At 35.0% G+C, this 18149-nt stretch overlaps 1 protein-coding gene across 11 annotated transcripts in view; it reads left to right on the top strand.

The window, feature by feature from the left end:
- Positions 1 to 18149, top strand: part of DMTF1 (cyclin D binding myb like transcription factor 1) — a 42417-nt gene that overhangs the window by 10091 nt on the left and 14177 nt on the right. For 9 of the 11 annotated variants that reach the window (XM_077149433.1, XM_077149973.1, XM_077149886.1 and 6 more), the window contains 6 exons: positions 54 to 170; positions 1478 to 1600; positions 9014 to 9108; positions 13374 to 13488; positions 14341 to 14417; positions 17981 to 18138. In XM_077149433.1, coding sequence (XP_077005548.1) covers positions 62 to 170; positions 1478 to 1600; positions 9014 to 9108; positions 13374 to 13488; positions 14341 to 14417; positions 17981 to 18138 — 677 coding nt within the window. In that variant the 5' untranslated portion in view covers positions 54 to 61. The other 2 variants (XM_077150209.1, XM_077150134.1) reach the window with 2 other exon arrangements.

Below are 18149 nucleotides of genomic sequence, written 5' to 3'. Positions count from 1 at the left end.
TCACATTGGAAAATAAGGTTTTTAGCACTAATCTGGAAACTATTCCTGTACAGATTTGAGTATGAGCACAGTTGAAGAGGATTCTGACACAGTAACCGTAGAAACTGTGAACTCTGTGACTTTGACTCAGGACACAGAAGGGAACCTCATTCTTCATTGCCCTCAAAATGGTAGGAGAATTTGCTGACATATAAATGTGAATATTTTTCTATTTTTGAATTCCATCTCACATTTGACCTCTGTTACCCAATAAACAGGGTAGTACAGTAGCAAAAGCGGTTATCTCTTTGTATTATGAATTAATCTTATTTAATTTTGTATTTCTTTATATTTGTACATGTACCCTAAATTTTAGCTATCAATCTCATAGCTGTTTTATAAGTAGAATCTTTTGAACCTCAAAGGTGATGATGGAATAACTATTATATACTTAGTCTTTTATACTTTTTGGTGCCAGAGTACATTAGTAAAACTAGAAGTAGTCCTGCCAGCATGAAAACATTTTTTTTATTAGAAACTGTATTAGAGAATTTTACACAATTTTCTGAATAAAATCTAGTATCATCTGTAATGAATTGAGACTATTTATTTTTGCTTTTAAGTTCATCTTTGCTCAACCTAGGTTCTGTTTTCTCTTTCTATACTGTTCATAATCCCCAGGTTATTTCATTCAGATTTGTGGTTTAACTTCCATCTAAGATGACTTCTTTCTACTCTGACTTCTCAGTGTTCTCATTTGAACCTTAAATTTAACATGTCCCAAATTGAATTATTCTTTCAAATTCTTCCCAAACCTGGTTTTCTTTCCTTTCCTTTCTCAGTTTCATTACCCAATATCCCAGATCATAAACATGGGTAAGAATAAATTCCTTCTCATCTCCTAAATCCATTCCATCATAAAGTCTTGTCGATTGTATTGTGCTTCTTGAATCCTTCATCTCTTTCTTATTTCAGAGCCTCTGCTTATCTCTTATTAGCCTTTTAACCAGTTTCCCACCTCTAACCATCTTTCAAACTGCTGCTGATTGGTTATGATATTCAGTGGCTTAAGAAGGGTTTTTTAAAGTGTCCCTTGGTTTTTAGAATATAGTATAGGTTCTTTAATTGCGTACATAGACTTTCATGTCATCTCAACTTTCTTTCCACCTTTACTGCCTGCCACATTTCATATACTGTAGCCAGCAGTTAAGAACTGCTTTTGTTTTCCTAACATACCTTAAGGTTTTCAAACCACAGTGCCATTGCACATAATATTTCACAAATGTGTGATGCTTTAAAAGGTGGCATCTTTGTGTATAGTCCCTTGTTATAAGACCAGGAGTTGAGGAACTGTACTATACATAGAGAAAATGATGTTGTTTTGAGTCCTGCTTGCACAACTGGGTTTAATTCACTGAGCAAATGGGTAAGAGGTTTTTAACTCATTGGGTTTGAAGTTTTTGAGATTTTTGTTTGGACCTTTTCTGTTTTCCCTTAGAAGCTGATGAAATAGATTCAGAAGATAGTACTGAACCTCCACCTAAAAGGCTTTGTTTGTCCTCTGAGGATGATCAGAGTATTGATGATTCTACTCCTTGCATATCTGTTGTTGCACTTCCACGTAAGTGACTGTGTATTAAGAACATAGGGTTTCCTTTTGAAATGAAATTTTAGCTTGCAAGAAATTCAGTTGAACACAAAAATAGTTGGAGTTTTAACCTGCATTTATTGAGTGCTTATTATGTGCCAAGTGCATTTACATATATTGCCTAGTTTATTTTAACAACAACCCTGTAAGGTAGTGTTTTATTATGTAAAGTATATCCTTGCTTTGAAATGACTGTAAAGAGAGTGAGTTTTTTTTTCTTTTATTTAAACAAACAAATACATGGAGCCCAGAATGGGAACAAGAGCTTATAATTCTGTATAATTTAATTTAATACCTGGATACATCCCAGAGTATGTTGGCCAGATAATTTAAAACTGTTGGCAAACAAAACAAACAAAAAAACTATTGGCAAAGTCCCTTGAGGAATGGGAGAAAAAAATATGGAACTATTAAACTTTCCCAACTGGAAAACCTAGAGACTCCCAGGTCCATAGACCAAGGCCTTGATCTTGAGACTTGCTCTTATGAATCTTATTTCTGTAATGGAGAAGCTAAGCCTACATATAATTATGTCTAAGAATTACTTTCAGAAAACCTCTTTTGTTGCTCAGATGTGGCCTGTCTCTCTCTAAGCCCAACTCTGCAAGGAAAATCATAATCCTTCCCCCCACGTGGGACGTGACATCTAGGGGTGAGCCTGGCGTTGGCACTGTGGGATGAACAGTGCCTTCCTGACCAAAAGGGGGAAAAGAAATGTAACCAAAAAAAGGTATCAATGGTAAAAGAGTTCAAATGGAGTTGAGAGGCTGTTCTGGAGACTACTCTTTTGCAGCTTCAGCTTGGTATTGCTAATTGCCAAGGTTTGCCATACCCCAACCAACATCATTCCTTTTAACCCTAAATAACACACTCTACTCCATGTGAGATCCTATAGAAGTTGCATGCACTAAGTTTACTTTTCAGAAATCTAAATCCTTTAGATGGTTCCTTGGTCAGGAACTGAAACCCAGAGGTGTCAGCATCTCCAGGAACAAACTAGTTGCATCCCATATTGTCAACACCTGTGTTAGTTTGCAAGCTGCTGGAATGCAATATACCAGAACTGGAATGGCTTTTAAAAGGGAGAATTTAATAAATTACAAGTTTACCATTCTAAGCCTATGGAAATGTCCAAATTAAGGCCCCAACAAGAAGGTACCTTAACTCAAGAAAGGATGATGGGTCAGGATTACCTCTGTCAGCAGGATAGTCATGTGGCTGGCGTATGCTGGTTCCTTGCTCCTGGGCTGTGTTGCTTTCAGCCTCTGTTCCTGTTGGAGTTCTTCACTTGACTTCTTCAGGGCTGGCTTTCATCTCTTGGCTTCCCTTGATTCTCTCCAGGTTCTGGCTCAACATCTCATGACAACATCTGCTAGGCTCCAAGCATCTGCAAACATCTGTGTCTCTGTTCTCTGAAGCAGCTGTTCTCCAGGAATCTACATCTGCTCTCTATGTCACCTCTGAGGCTTCTGTCATTTCTGTTTCCAAAATGTTTCTCTTTTAAAGGATTATAGTAAACCAATCAAGACCCACCTGAAATGGTTGGAGTCACATCTCCATCTAATCAAAGGTCACACCCACAACTGGCTGAGTCACATCTCCCTGGAAAAATCCAATCAAAAGATTCCAGCCCACAGTATTTAATCAGGATTAAGATAAATGGCTGCCTCCACAAGATTGAATCAGAATTAAAACATGGCTTTTCTGGGGTACAGATACTTTCACACATGTGAAATACAGCACATTCCACCCTCTGGACCCAAAAACACATGTTTTTACCATATACAAAATACATTCTCTCAATTGCAATATCATAAAGCCTTAAAACATTTCAGTATAATACAAATACAATACAAAGTTAAAACCAGTACAAAATCTCATCAAAGTCAGCTACAGGCATGGTCTACCATTTCCATAGGGAGAATTGGAAGGAACCACAGGGTTCACTGGACCCAAAGAGTTCTGAAAACGTGTAGGGCAAACTCCATTAGATTTCAGAGTCTGAGAGTTATTTACCCTTGGGATTTTAGAAAGTGGCAGTCCCACTCTTTCCAAGGGCCTGTGCTGTGGCTTTGCTTTCTCCATACACTTAGGTGGTTACAATCTTGGGGAACATTGGGGAAACTACCTTTTTCTTGGCTCCACCTTCTCCAACTTTAGGGGCAGCACCCGGGATCTCTGCCATCTGCAGGGCACATGCTCAACCCCTCCAGAACAATGGGGTGGCAGCCACACTCTCTCCAATCCCCAAAGAGTATGCTCCACTCTCTCCAAAGCCTACTGTACAAATCTTCCAGAATAGTGAGGTGGAAGGCCCACTCTTGGCTTCAGACCTTAACTTCCATGGTTCTGCTTCTGAAGTTAGTTTTCCTCTAATTTCCCCCTTTCTTGTCCCTTTATGTCCAGACTGGCAGTGTTGCCATTTATACAGATCCACAACACTCTAATTGGGTTTCTATGCAATATGCTGGGATCATGTCCATCGGGCAGTAGAACTTTCTACAAATTCTTTCTGGGTAAGTCAGTCTCAGATCCTCGCTTGTCCTGTAATGCCTGACTCCTGTATTTGGATAACTCCTCCCATGGGGCCCTGTACTTAGGGGTCTCACTTTCTGGAAGCCCAGAAATTTCCAGAACAACAGTTTCTGTTTTCTTTGTACCCAAGAGTTCAGTTTTCAGCTTCTCTTTCTTTCACATTTTACAATAAGCTTCAAGGAGCAGCCAGATTACATTTTCTACATAGCATTTGGAAATTTCTTTTGCTAAATATCCAAGTTCATCACTCTCAAATTTTGCCTTCCATCTACAAAGAATGCCTTCCCTCTAGTTTCAACAACATGTTCATCATTTCTGTCTGAGTCTTATCAGAAGTATCCTTAGACTTTACATTTCTACCAACAGTCTCCTTGAAGTAACTCAGACCTTCTCTATCAAAATCCTCACAACTCTTGTAGAATCTTAAAAAAAACTATTCCAACATTTTGGTATTTGCAAACCGCAGCAGCACCCCACTTCTCTGGTACCAAAATCTGTATTAACTTGCAAGCTGCTGGAATGCAATATATCAGAACTGGAATGGATTTTAAAAAGGGGAATATTCTAGTTTGCTAGCTGACAGAATGCAATATATCAGAGATGGGGTGGATGGCTTTTAAAAAGGAGAATTTAAATAAGTTGCTAATTTACAGTTCTAAGGCTGAGAAAATGTCCCAATGAAAACAAGTCTATAGAAATGTCCATTCTGGTTCAAGAAGGCCAATGAAGTTCACGGTTTCTTTCTCAAGTGAAAGAAAGTTCACACATGGTGAACACAGAGTTTCTCTCTCATCTGGAAAGGCATATGGTGAACACGGTCAGGGTTCCTCTCTCATCTGGAAGGGCACATGGCAAACCCAGCATCACCTGCTAGCTTCTTCTCCTGGCTTCTTGTTTCATGAAGCACCCCAGGAGGCATTTTCCTTCTTCATCTCCAAAGGTCGCTGGCTGGTGGACTCTGCTTCTCGTATCTATGTTGTTCTGCTGTGTTCTCTCTGAATACTCCCATTCTCCAAAATGTTTCCTCTTGTATAGTACTCCAGTAAACCAATCAAGACCCACCCAAATGGGTGGAGACATGTCTTCACCTAATCAGTTTAGCAACCACTCTTGACTAAATCACATTATCAAGGGAGATGATCTGATGATAGTTTCAAACATACAGTATTGAATAGGGATTATTCTACCTTTATGAAATAGAATTTTGATTTAAAACATGGCTTTTGTAGGGGGCATACATCTTTTAAACCAGCACAGGGAATTTAATACATTACAACTTTACGGTTCTAAGGAAATGAAATTGTCCAAATTAAAGGACCAACAAGAGTTTACCTTCACTCAAGAAAGGTCACAAACACCTCTGTCAGCAGAATAGTCATGTGGCTGGCATCTGCTGGTCCCTTGCTCCTGGGCTCTGTCGCCTTCAGCTTCTGTTCCTGTTGGGGTTCCTCACATGACTTCTCCAGGGCTGGCTTTCATCTTTTGGCTTCCCTCAACTCTCTCCTGGTTCTGGTTTGCTTAACATTTCATGGCACTGTCTACTGTGCTCCAGGCCTCTCCAAACATCCACGTCTCTGTTCTTCATGGGCCCACATCTGTGTTAGCTCTTATGTGAAGTTTTTGCCGACTCTGAGGCTTCTGTCATTTCTGACTCTCCAAAATGCTTCCTCTTTTAAAAGATTCCAGTAAGCTAATTAAGACCCACCTGGAATTTGGAGTCACCTCTCCATCTAATCAAAGATCACACCCACAACTGGGTGAGTCACATCTCCCTGGAGAAAATCTAATCAAAAGATTCCAACCTACAGTATTGAATCAAGATTAAAAGAAACAGCTGTCTCCACAAGATTGAGTCAAGATTAAAATATGGCTTTTCTGGGGTGCATAATACTTTCAAACCAGCACAACACCACTTTTCGATATGAAAAACAAGTTAGAATGGACATAACCTAAATATCTGTGAAGACTGGGAGAAGGATCAAAGGAAAAGAAAGAATAATATAACAGAAGTTAGGATTTAACAAATGAGTATGACTCCTGAATCAGTATATACTGATATTTAGTTCTGGTCTCCAGGAAGCAACTTAAAGGGAAAAACTGAAATTGTGGAACTGTAACCCATACCAAACTTTGAAATCTGTTAAAATGTACTTTGAAATTAATTATTTTTTTGTATATATATTTCACAGTAAAAAAAAATAATCATGTAAAAGCATGAAGGCCTGTATCTGTCACCAACATCTGGAACATCCTTACTCTCATCCAGTGGACAGGTTCACTTGCAGAACTTCATGGAGATAAATATTAGAAATATGGAATTTTACTTTAAATTCCATTTTAATATTCAGATTTTCTTTACATATTTTATAAAACTGACATAATTTATCCTTCTGGACTCATTTTATCAACCCCTTGTTTTGGCAGTCATCTACCACTACTACCTTGTTCATGGTTATATTTTGACAATAGCAATAGCAATATCCTTTAGATGATCACTCTAGCTCCTTAATCTTTTTGTTATTCTCTTTGTTCTCCAAACTACCTCAGTTATCACTCCCATGACACTCTTGTCATTACTGGAGTCCATTTGTGATCTATTTCAGACTTGCTGTTTTCCTACCACTGCTTTCTAAAAAGCTTACTTCCTCTAGTACCCTTTAATTCCTGCAGTCCTTTGCCTTTGTAATCTGTTGTCCCTTTCAGTTTCATGGTTATCATTATAACCACTATCTTGCATACCTTCAAATCCTTTTTGCTTGTCACACTTCATTATTCTTTGGTGAAACCACGGCCCCAGTTAAATCTTTCTTTGCCTATTTATATTTATAACAGTGCCAGCTAGCTATCTGAAAGGGATTGGAGAAAAATGGCATAAGCTAGCTTGTTTAACTTTAAATTCGTGATCATTAACCTGAATGGGCTTGTAATATTGCCCACCAGTCAACCATACTTATTTAGTGTTCATTCTCCCACTCTGAAATGACTTTTTCATAAGCTTCTGAAACCTCTAATACCTCCTCCACATTTCTTCCTATCAGCTGATAACCTAACTTCCTCCTTCACTGAGAAAGTAGAAGTAAGCAGAAGATAATCTCTTCAACTTCCCACCATCACGAATATCCATCTGCATCCATTCCCATATAGTCTCTTTTCTCTTAGCTAAGGATAGTTATATTCATTAGATCCCACCCCCTTTGCTTACTCAAGGACCCTGCTCCAACATCTTTCCTCTCCCTTCTGAATCATCAAATTTTTCATTCGCTGTTAGATCATTCCTATCAGCCTTATAAACATACTTCTTTAAAAAGTTACTTCTTTAAAGTAAAAAGTCCCTTCAGCCTACATATGGCTTCTGTCCAAATACTCTCCCTCCCTTTAGTGCAAAATACTTTGAAAGAAGTGCCTATATTTGCCTCCATTTCTTCTTCCATTCTTTCTTATTCCCAGGTCTCAGGAGAACTTCAGATTCCTAAATCCACTGGTCAGTTTTTTTAAGTCTTTGTCTTAGTTGATCATCAGTATCAGCAACTTTTGACAATATTTATCATTCCCTTCTCCCCAAAATATTTTTTCATTTGCCTTCCAGGAAACACATTCTGCTGGTTTTCTTCCTACCTTCCTGCACATTCCTTCTCTATTTCTGTTGCTGATTTGTTTACATCTCCCCAGTTTCTAAAAGTGGAGGGCTCTCTTAGGATCATGTCCTCAGACTGCTCCTTTTTTTACTCACTCCTAGGTGATCTGAATTCATACTTTTAAAAACTGTCCCTATAGTGATGACTTCAAGATTTATTCCACCCCATATATCTACTGTTAACCCAAGATATCTAGTATCTGGGGTATCTCAGAGTAACAAATTTAAAACTGAACTCCTTAAACGTCCTACATTCTTAAATTTGCTTCTTCTACAAGTTTTCCCATCTTGCTAATGGCAAGTCCGTCCTTCCTGTAGCTTAAATTTTTAAAAAGTCTTAATGTCATTCTTGACTCCTAAATTTCTCCCATATCTGGTTTATTAAGAATTTCTGTTAGCTCTATCATCAAAATATATCCAATTTGAACTACTCACCACCTTTACTTACCTTCACCCTTGTCCAAGCCAACTGTCCTCTTTTGACAGGGTTATTGCATTTGCTTTTCAATTGATCTCTCACTCTAGCCCTTGACCCCCTTTAGTCTGCTTTTCCTATAGCAGCCAGGGTAATCCTGTTAAAGTAAAAGATGATACTGTTTCCTGTCTCAGAGTCAAAGCTAAAGGCTTTACAACAGGCTACAGGCCCCACACGATCTCTTACTGTTTATTTGGTCTACTCTAGCCAACTGGTTTCCTTGCTGTTGCCATGAACATGTGAGGCATGCCCCCATCTGAGAGCCTTTGCCCTGGATTTTCTTCTTCCTGGAATGCTCTTCTTCAAGATCCTGCATAGCTAACTCCATTCCTCATATTGTTGCAACTCTTGGTCACTTTTCCTGGCCTTCTATCTACACTGGCAAACCCCTTTCCCAGTCCTAACACATTTCCTTTCCTGCCTTGTTTTTTTCTCCTTAGTACTTATCATCATCTAATATAATATCTTGTTCATTTTGTGTCTTCTCCACTAAAATATACACTCCACAAAGGCAGGATTTTTGTTTCTTTAGCTCATTGATATATCCCCAGTACCCAGAGCAATGTGTAGTACATAGTAGGTTCACATTAAGTATTTGTTAAATAAGTTAACATAGATGAGTATGTATTGGCAAAGAATGTGTTAGGAAATCAGATGGTCACATGTTTTTCCCATGGATATTTTTAGATCAGTTAGAACCTGCTATTACCATTCAAGAGATGACCTGTTTATTTTCTTGAAGTTTCAGAAAATGACCAGAGCTTTGAGGTGACTATGACTGCGACCACAGAGGTGGCAGATGATGAGATTACTGAGGGAACTGTGACACAGATCCAGGTATAGTAGTCTTTACTGAGCTCCAGAAGATTATTATTTCATGTAACTTAGGTAATATTAATAATAATAACACATTTTGTCTGACAAAATAGCAACCACAAAATTGAGTTAAGACTTGTTTTGACTCAGGTTTTTTGTCTCCACATACATAAGAATCTCAGAATTGTAAGCAGAGATATATTTAAAAATGATTTATTAAATCTGCAGTTTCAAAATAAATAGAGAAAATAATTTTCCCCTAAAGTGTTTCACATCCGTGGAAACAGGAGGTGTTGCCTGTGCATTTCTTATATATGTAGAGCTCATTTGAGCTGTTAATTTTAAACTTTATCTTAACCAATAATATAAGATGTTGATTGGAAGATAAAGCTCCTTAAGATAAGTTTTGTGCAGTGTAGGGACCCATTTGGAAAGGCTGTGTATTTTCTTTCTTATATAAATGGAGGCTAATCATTTCATACAGATTTAAATTGTAACAGTTGTAGTTATGGTAGTATTGTTCCTTTTGGTACTTGTAGGGTATATATATTTTTGTGAGAGGTTAATTTGTAATCAGGCCTCCTAAGTGAGCTTCTATAATTGTCTCATATAAACCCTAAGTAAATTACTTCTGCCAAAAGTAATTAGAATTCTTTGTTCTCTTAGAATATGAATCTGAATCTTGTTTTGTCTTTTACTGATTGTGCCTTCCATTTTTAGAAGCTTGTCCTTTTGCTTTTTCATTTAACAAAATATATGTATATACATATATATATATATATATTTTTTTCTTATACATGGGCAGGCACCGGGAATCGAACCCGGGTCCTCTGGCATTCCAGGCAAGTGTTCTTGCCTGCTGAGCCACCATGGCCCGCCCAATAAAATATGTTTTAAGCAGACAGTAGAGACATTGTTTTTTTTTCTTTTATGAAGCATCATAATCATTATTCTTCAGTTAAAAAGTATAATAGTCAGTGGTTAGAATGCCCACCTTCCATGCGGAAGACCTGGGTTCTATTCCTGGACCATGGACCCCCCCAAAAAAAAAAAAGTATAATAGTTAAAAGTTAATATATAACATTAAGGACTAGGGACATCTCAGGTGTGCACACTGTGGACCTTTTACAGTGGGAATTTCAAAAGTGGTTCTGGAATTAATAAGGTTTCCAGAGGAATGACTCTCTTGATGTGATTCAAATAGCTTTGAGCCAGGCTAGAAATCCTTATAATCTGCCCTTGGATTTCAGTGGGAATTCTTTTTCAAAACCCCCTGAAGCAGTAGAATATATCCTTCCTTTAAAATGGGATTTGTCAAATTCTTTGCAGATTTAGAGACTAAGTAGTCTTCTGCTTTTCAGTTTTCAGTGCAATAAAAATAACTATGCATGTGTGTAATTTGGTTTACATTCTAATTATTTAAGATTGAACTTTAGTGATTTAGTCATAAGCCAAATTATTAGGTTCTGTTGTTTTGGTTATTGCCAAAGAGTTATTTGTTAATAATTTATAAGTTATAATTATTTCTTAGCTTGTTCGTTTGTTATTACCATTTTACTTAACAAAAATATTTAATAATTTCTAATAATTGTGATTACCATTAATTAGTTTATGAATGAAAGTTAGTGCAGTTAAAGGTTCAGAAAGAGTCTGCTTCTTGCTGTGTCCTTGGATGTCAAACCAGGTACAGCTATTTGGCAGAGTTTTGTGGTTAAGGTACAGTGTCTCTAGTGATGAGTTTTAGCTTGAAAAGTAATTAGAAACTAAAAGAATTTCTCAGTATACGTAGTATGTTGTGATTGCAAGAGGTTTTCAGTGGATTGACTATTTGTTTTTAGATTTCTAAGCTTGTGTGTTATTATAGACATGAAACCCTACAGCCAGCACACAAAAGGTTTCTTTAAAAAAGCAGCAGCATACTAATTAAGGTATTGGTAATTTTAAAAGATGTAGGCATAAAGGAGTGAAAATTGGGAGCAAACACTGTAAAAACTTATTAATATATCTACATAGTAAGAATAGATGATAGGAGCCTGTTAAGATTCCCATATCCCACAAAAACTCAAAAATGGACAGCACAATACTACCTAATTGTAATGTAATTATGTTAAAACACTGAATGAAGCTGCATCTGAGCTATAGTTTTTTTATTACTTTTTTATTTTTTATATATTTTTTGTATTTTGTATTTTTATTTTTTTATCTATATTATCATTTTATTTCTTTTTCTGTTGTCTTGCTATTTCTTTTTCTAAATCAATGCAAATGTACTAAGAAATGATGATCATACATCTATGTGATGATATTAAGAATTACTGATTGCATATGTAGAATGGAATGATTTCTAAATGTTGTGTTAGTTAATTTTTTTTAATTAATAAAAAAAAAGATTCCCATATCCCACTATACACACTAAATTCATTTCTTAATGACAGTTGAATATTACTACCATTTAATATTTTTTGCTTTATTTGATGGCTGTTTATATGTTTAACATTGTATGACTTAAGTGATAATTATAATTTCATCAGGAAAATTTAAGCCATGAGGCCTTAAGTATTTGCCCTAAGATAGAAGTTAATCAGCATGGCAGATTTATTCCTAAGGTTCATAGAGTGGGCTTTGCTGTATATTTAGGTTCACTTTGGGCAGTGGTAATGTGGCTCTTTTAACCAACTGATTGACTTAAGAGCAGATCATCTAGGACAAGATTTTTCTACATTATTCTTAAAAGTAGGTATTGTATGTATATCAAGGTCTTTCCCTAGCTCTCTTCTATCACCCTTTATTGATTTATAGCACAAAGCTTCAGTGACTTTCAGGTGGCTCTGTTAGGATTTCAAATCTTAGAGAATTGTTATCTTTAGAATTCAGTGGGCCTTTGGACAGCATCTAATTTGTCTAGTTCATCTTCTTGATCTTTAAATAACAAAACAAAGAATGTATGAGCAATAAAATACAGCTTATAAACCTTTTCATAGTTCAGTGTTGTAGTGATTTCTAGCTTTTTTGCCCATGGATTTTTAAAAATAACTTTCCTTTGGGATACCAACAATGAGTTTATTGCCTCCAGATATAGAAATAAAGTAGACAATAATAGAGATGTGGCGTTTCTTCTCATTTTTCACTGAGACAGCTTGACTCATTCAACTTATTCAAGAAATAGTCCAATCCTTCCTAGGAATTTCTCCATTCCATGATGTAGTTTAGTAGTTTATCCAGTCCCAGAGACCAAACTGGATTGAGGGGTCACTAGGCATGGGCATCCCTAGTGACCTATGAGTCTTACGATAGGCTCATACCTGAGATGGTAGCACTGTTTCCATGTATGTCTTCCTGGTTTACTCAGTGGTCCTCTTTGGGCCAAAGCAACTCTGTTAAAAGCCATTTAATTCCTACAAAATTTTTTAGGTGTAGTTTGTCTATAATTGAAACTATTATGTACCTGTGGTTGTTGCAAAAATGTAAATATACTAAAAGCCACTGACTTGTACACTTACAAAAAGTGAATTTTATGGTATATGGATTATATCTCAATAAAGCTGTTATTCTTTTTAACTATACATTTCTCAATAAAGACTGTTTTAGCTTCACTGGTGGTGGTGGTAATAGTAGTAGTAGTAGTAGTAAGAAGTGGCAAATAATAGAGTTCTTTATGAAGAAGGTATTACTGATAGGGCTTTGAAGAAGGTACATTAATAAGTCTAGGAATCAGCTCTAGAGGGGGACCTAAAACAAAGTTGCCCAGCAAACAGTAAGTAGAACATGATTTTACAATAATGTCTTTTGATTTACCTTGTTAATCCTTTCGGTGTAGCAAGGAATTACATTACAGGTATAATGTAATTACATCACAGTACATTACATTACAGTACCTATGAGAACATTAACCAGTCACAGCACTGAACCATTTTCCTGTCTGGAACCTTTTGCAGCTGTATGAGTACATTTGGCATATCTAAATATACAAATGGTTTTGGATATCCTATATTGATTTAAATACTTAATGGAATCTTTTAGCCAATATTTATAAAATTGAAGGCATAAGTACAAAGTTGATTGCTTAAATGAAGGTCATATTTTTGTTAATGCAGATAATTTTGTTTTCATACTGCCATATAAAAATAGCAAAAGAAAAAAAGAATGTTTCTCTGTAAATTGAATATTCTTTGACTGTAAAGCAAATCGATTCCATATTACTGCATTATAGTTTTAGTGCTTAACATTATAATAAAGATGACTCAGGCTAAGTATCAAATCAAGGTGGTACTTTTTTACTTTTCAAGATTTTACAGAATGAGCAACTAGATGAACTATCCCCTTTGGCTAATGAGGAAGTTTCAGCAGTTAGCCAAGCATGGTTTACAACTAAAGAAGATAAAGATTCTCTGACTAACAAAGGTAAGATACACTGTGAATATTAGTGTCCAGTAGAGAGATGGAAGTAGAAAGGCCTTATAGTCATCAATATTCAGAGTTGGTTCCTAACCTTTTGATTGAGTAATTGACAGTAATTGAGCATTCCTAATTGAATTATATTTGGCTCTGAATGAGAGCATGAAAACAATATTTGTTTTTCAGTAATTGATGATTATTTTTCTGTTTCTGATTTGAAGTAGATTTTGTCTTGTTAATATTTGAACAAATTCATACTGGTGACATTTAAAAGACAATATAGTTGCTATTTATGGGAGCAGGAAGAGAAGGCATTATAACCTTTTCAAGGATCTATTAATTTTGGTTTGATAAGTGGCTTAGAAGTTTAAAGCAACATAATGTTTATAGTGCTGCTATGCTCATAGAAATTGCTGTGGAAGCTGCTTTGAAAAAAGTGGGAGTTGCAAAAATAGGGAAAACAATTTTAAGTAGGTATATTGATTCTTGTCAACCAAGTAGAATATTTGTAATATACTCTTTGGTGTCCAGTATATTGCTTATATTGCCCTAGAAACTGTACATGTTCCTTTGCCTATAAAACTTATTTTTCATGGGAGAAACTTTTTGAGAAGTTATAAATGTGATTTGGCTTTCCTAATTCTAAGAAGTCTCTTTTTAGCTATTCTGTACTGCTGAAAGGATAAGAGGAAGTAAAACTATTTAAATCTCAATTACTGCTATCTTTAACTGGATCAGATGTATTCTTCAAAATCAGAGGTTACAAAAGCAATTTTACTTAATCCAGAGCAAATCTTTAGTAGTTTTTTCCTCTTAAGAAATAGTGTTGTCTATAACATTACTTGTTTTCTTTTAAAGGACATAAATGGAAGCAGGGGATGTGGTCAAAGGAAGAAATTGATATTTTGATGAACAATATTGAACGCTATCTCAAGGTATCTTATGGCATATTTTTGTGTTTCACTAATCTGTTCACTGCCAATTGTAAAAATATCAAAGCAGCATATTGTAAATACTTATAATTAGGAGCTTTTTGTTCATTTTGTAGTGATAGATTGGCTAATACACATAGCTTAATAAGGCTAAGGTACATGACTATGATTTAGTAATATTTTTAAACAAATTTTGAATTTTCAGTCTAAAATAGCTTTAAATTGCTAGTTACATCCCTGGAATTTAGACAGAACCTTAATGCCTCTCAGATCTAAAAGCCTTAACATATCAAGCAGCGTGTAAACTGGAGCTTAAATTTAGATTGTCTCAAGCCAAAGGTGAAAAGTATACGTCTTCTTCCTTGAATTATTTATGAGGTCATACTAGCCCTTCCCTTTTAAAATAAATCAGAAATTTAATTCATTTTTATATCCAGGGTTATTTACTATAAACTTAGTTCTCTTTTTTTAAATGTCTTTTGAATACTATTTTTGAGGCACTGAAGATACAACTTGCCATAACACACAGTGCTTGCCTTTGAAAAGCGAGCATTGCATCTGGGAAGGCTGAAAACCAGGTGAAGAAGGTTTTGTTCCATAGAAGTGTACTATCTATAGCTCTAATTTATATAGTGAATCAATAAGTAGAATAAATGATCCAGATTGAGTTCTGCATGAGATCAGAGAAGGGAGAGTAATTAAGGGTTAAGATAATTTATGGAAAATTTTATAGAAAAAGAAGGATTTGAACTAAGTCTTAAAGGGATAGAATTTCAATAGTATATATTGGAAGGAAAAGCTTGTGTTCTCAAAAACATAAGGAAAGCAGAGAGGCAAAGATGCAGAGATCAAACCCAGGACTCATTAAGTTAACCCCTTTCACTTGAACAGAGGTAAGTTGGAATAGCCTCTGGAAACTGGACTTTGATATTCAGGATAAGGGAAAGTAACCATCAGAATCAGAGAAAAAAAAGCAGTATCTTTCACAATTGGAGAAAAAAAATCAGTATCTTTCATCTTATTATATGGTCACCCTACAGTTGTCTTACAATGAAGTGCTCAGAAAATATTTAGGTTTCATCATTTACAGAACTGGAATTGCATAAATGAAGAGAATTATAGAAAAGATTCTAAATTTCTAAAACTGAAGTTTTATACATTCAGAAGTGTGTAAAATGTATGCCAAGTACACTTCTGTTTTGGGAATGTATATAAATAGATTCATTCTCTAGGTAATCTTCTGTAATTTGCTTTTTTTTCTCAAACTTATGATTTTGAGATCTGTCCTCTTTTGATTTATCTGCATTTCACTTTGCAAATATATTACAGATTATCCATTCCAATTAATGGTCATTGGGTTTTTTATTCTTTTGCTAATAATTTGCACAAATTTGGTGGTTATGAAATGGTTTTAATTTATATTTCTCTGAAAATTTTTTTTTATGTTTAGTAGTCATGTGTGTTTCCTGTTTAAAATTCCTATTTGTATCTTACCAAATGTTCTTTGGGATTGTCTTCTTATAAATTTATAGAAATTCATAATGTATGTTGGTTATTAATGGTTTATTGATTATTACTTGTGCTAACAGATTTTTTTTTCCCCAGTTTAGTGGCTTGTCTTTGTCTTCCCTTTTTAGGTCTCATTTGATGAACAAAAATGATTAATTTTAGTATGGAAATTATTATTGTACACATGTTTAGGAAATCCTCTCCCTCCCCAAGGGCATGAAGATATTCTTATAAATTGTCCTATAAAAGTATTAAATTTTGCCTTTCATACCAATTTTTTTCCAGTAGGGCATGAAGGGGGGTTTCAATGATGTCTTTTCCAATATGGATAAAAATTAACAATTGTCTCAGCATCATTTATGGAATGTCAGTGTGTTCCTCAATCTTCAGTGCCTCTTCTGACCTAAATAAATTTCCACAGTTTGTTTCTTGGCTTTCTAATTTGTTCCCAGGTTCTTTGTTAATTCCTACCAGTACAGCTCTGTCATAAGAAGTCCCACTGTCTGATGGGACTAACATCTTCATGAACATTTTTGCTGTCCTTGGTCCTTTGCTCTTCCTTTATAAATTTAGAATTAGCTTGCAAAGATTGAAAAACTCTTTTGTGATTTTGATTGTGAATGCATTAAATCTGTACGTCAGTTTGGAGAGAATTAACATTTATAATATTTTGCCCTCCTTTTGAAGAATGTGATATAGTTCTCCATTTTTAGTTAATTCCTTCTTAATATTGTTTGTTTTCTTCCATAAAGAATTTGTGTAAATTTTCTAGGATTTATTCCTAATGCTTTTAATTTTGATGTTATTATAAATAATTTTAAAATTATATTTTGAGTTTTGTATAGAAATGCACCTGGCTATATTAATTTTGTATCCAACGACTTTGCTAAATGCTCTTTTATCAGGTTAAGATAAAACCTGATTTGCTAGGGGTTTTATCTTACGAAATATTGAATTTTAGGAATGCTTTTTCCACATTAAGATTTTACAGTTTTCTCCATGAATCTATTTCTACTCATGTATTTATAATTGCATTAATCATTTTTCTAAAATTAACACCAACTGGTATTCCTGGAACAAACCTACTTGTTGTAATAGTGTATTTATTTTTTTATGCATTGCTGAGTTCAGTGCATTAAAATGTTTCTGGGTTTTTTTTTTTGGTTTCTGTTAATGAATAGTTTGGCCTGAAAATTTCTTTATGAAACTGCTCGTCTAGTTTTGTTACTGAGGTTATGCTAGCCTAATGAGTGGGGAATTGTCCCTGCTCTCTCTTTACATTAGAATCATTTATAGTCAGAATTATGTTTCTTGACTGGTAAAATTATGTATTTCTTCACCACTTTTTGTTTACCCTAGAATAATAGTCCAGTATTGGAATTCTGCCTCTTGATCGTTAGGTAGGAGTTAACAGTAAAGTCATCTGGGCCTAGTGTTTTCTTTGTGGGAAGATTCTTAGTAATTGATTAATTTTTTCTTCATGGTCTTTCTGTCTTTTCCTGAGTCAGTTTTGGTAAGTTGACTTTTTTCTAGGAATTTATTCATTCTATTTAAGTTTCCAAATGTATTGCCATAAAATTGTCCGTGATATTGTTTTAACTATTTAATCTCTGCAGCATCTCTCATTATGCCCCATTTCTCTTTTCTTTTTTTTTTGCCAGAGGCTCATCTTTTCAGATTTTATTGATCTTTATGGATCTTTTCAGAGAACCAGCTTTTGGCTTTGTTTATCCTTTCTAAGTTGATTCTTGATTCCAGTAATTTAGTTTTTATGTTTCTTTCTACTTTATTTAGATTTATTTTTAATTTTTGGTAATTTTAAAAGGGGTTGACAGAGCTATAACTTCTTAAATTTGATATGGTTTACTTTTGGAACATTTAAATATCACTTTATTACCTCTTGCAACATTTTAAAGTTCTTTGGACTTATGAATTAGCAATACATTATTTTTCAAAATGCCATTGATAATCTTTAAAATAAAATACAACTTTGAAAGCAGTTTATCCATATGCATTTTATCAGAATTCCCTAAATCAAAAAAATGTAACCCATTTAGGCACGCGGAATAAAAGATGCCACAGAAATCATCTTTGAGATGTCAAAAGATGAAAGAAAAGATTTCTACAGGACTATAGCATGGGGTCTGAACCGGCCTTTGTTTGCAGTTTATAGAAGAGTGCTTCGCATGTATGATGACAGAAACCATGTGGGAAAGTATGAAAACT

Source organism: Tamandua tetradactyla, chromosome 1 (assembly GCF_023851605.1).
Source record: "Tamandua tetradactyla isolate mTamTet1 chromosome 1, mTamTet1.pri, whole genome shotgun sequence".
Taxonomy (NCBI): Eukaryota; Metazoa; Chordata; class Mammalia; order Pilosa; family Myrmecophagidae; genus Tamandua; species Tamandua tetradactyla.
The sequence above is the reverse complement of the archived record's forward strand: the minus strand, read 5'-3'. Positions and strand labels throughout refer to the sequence as shown.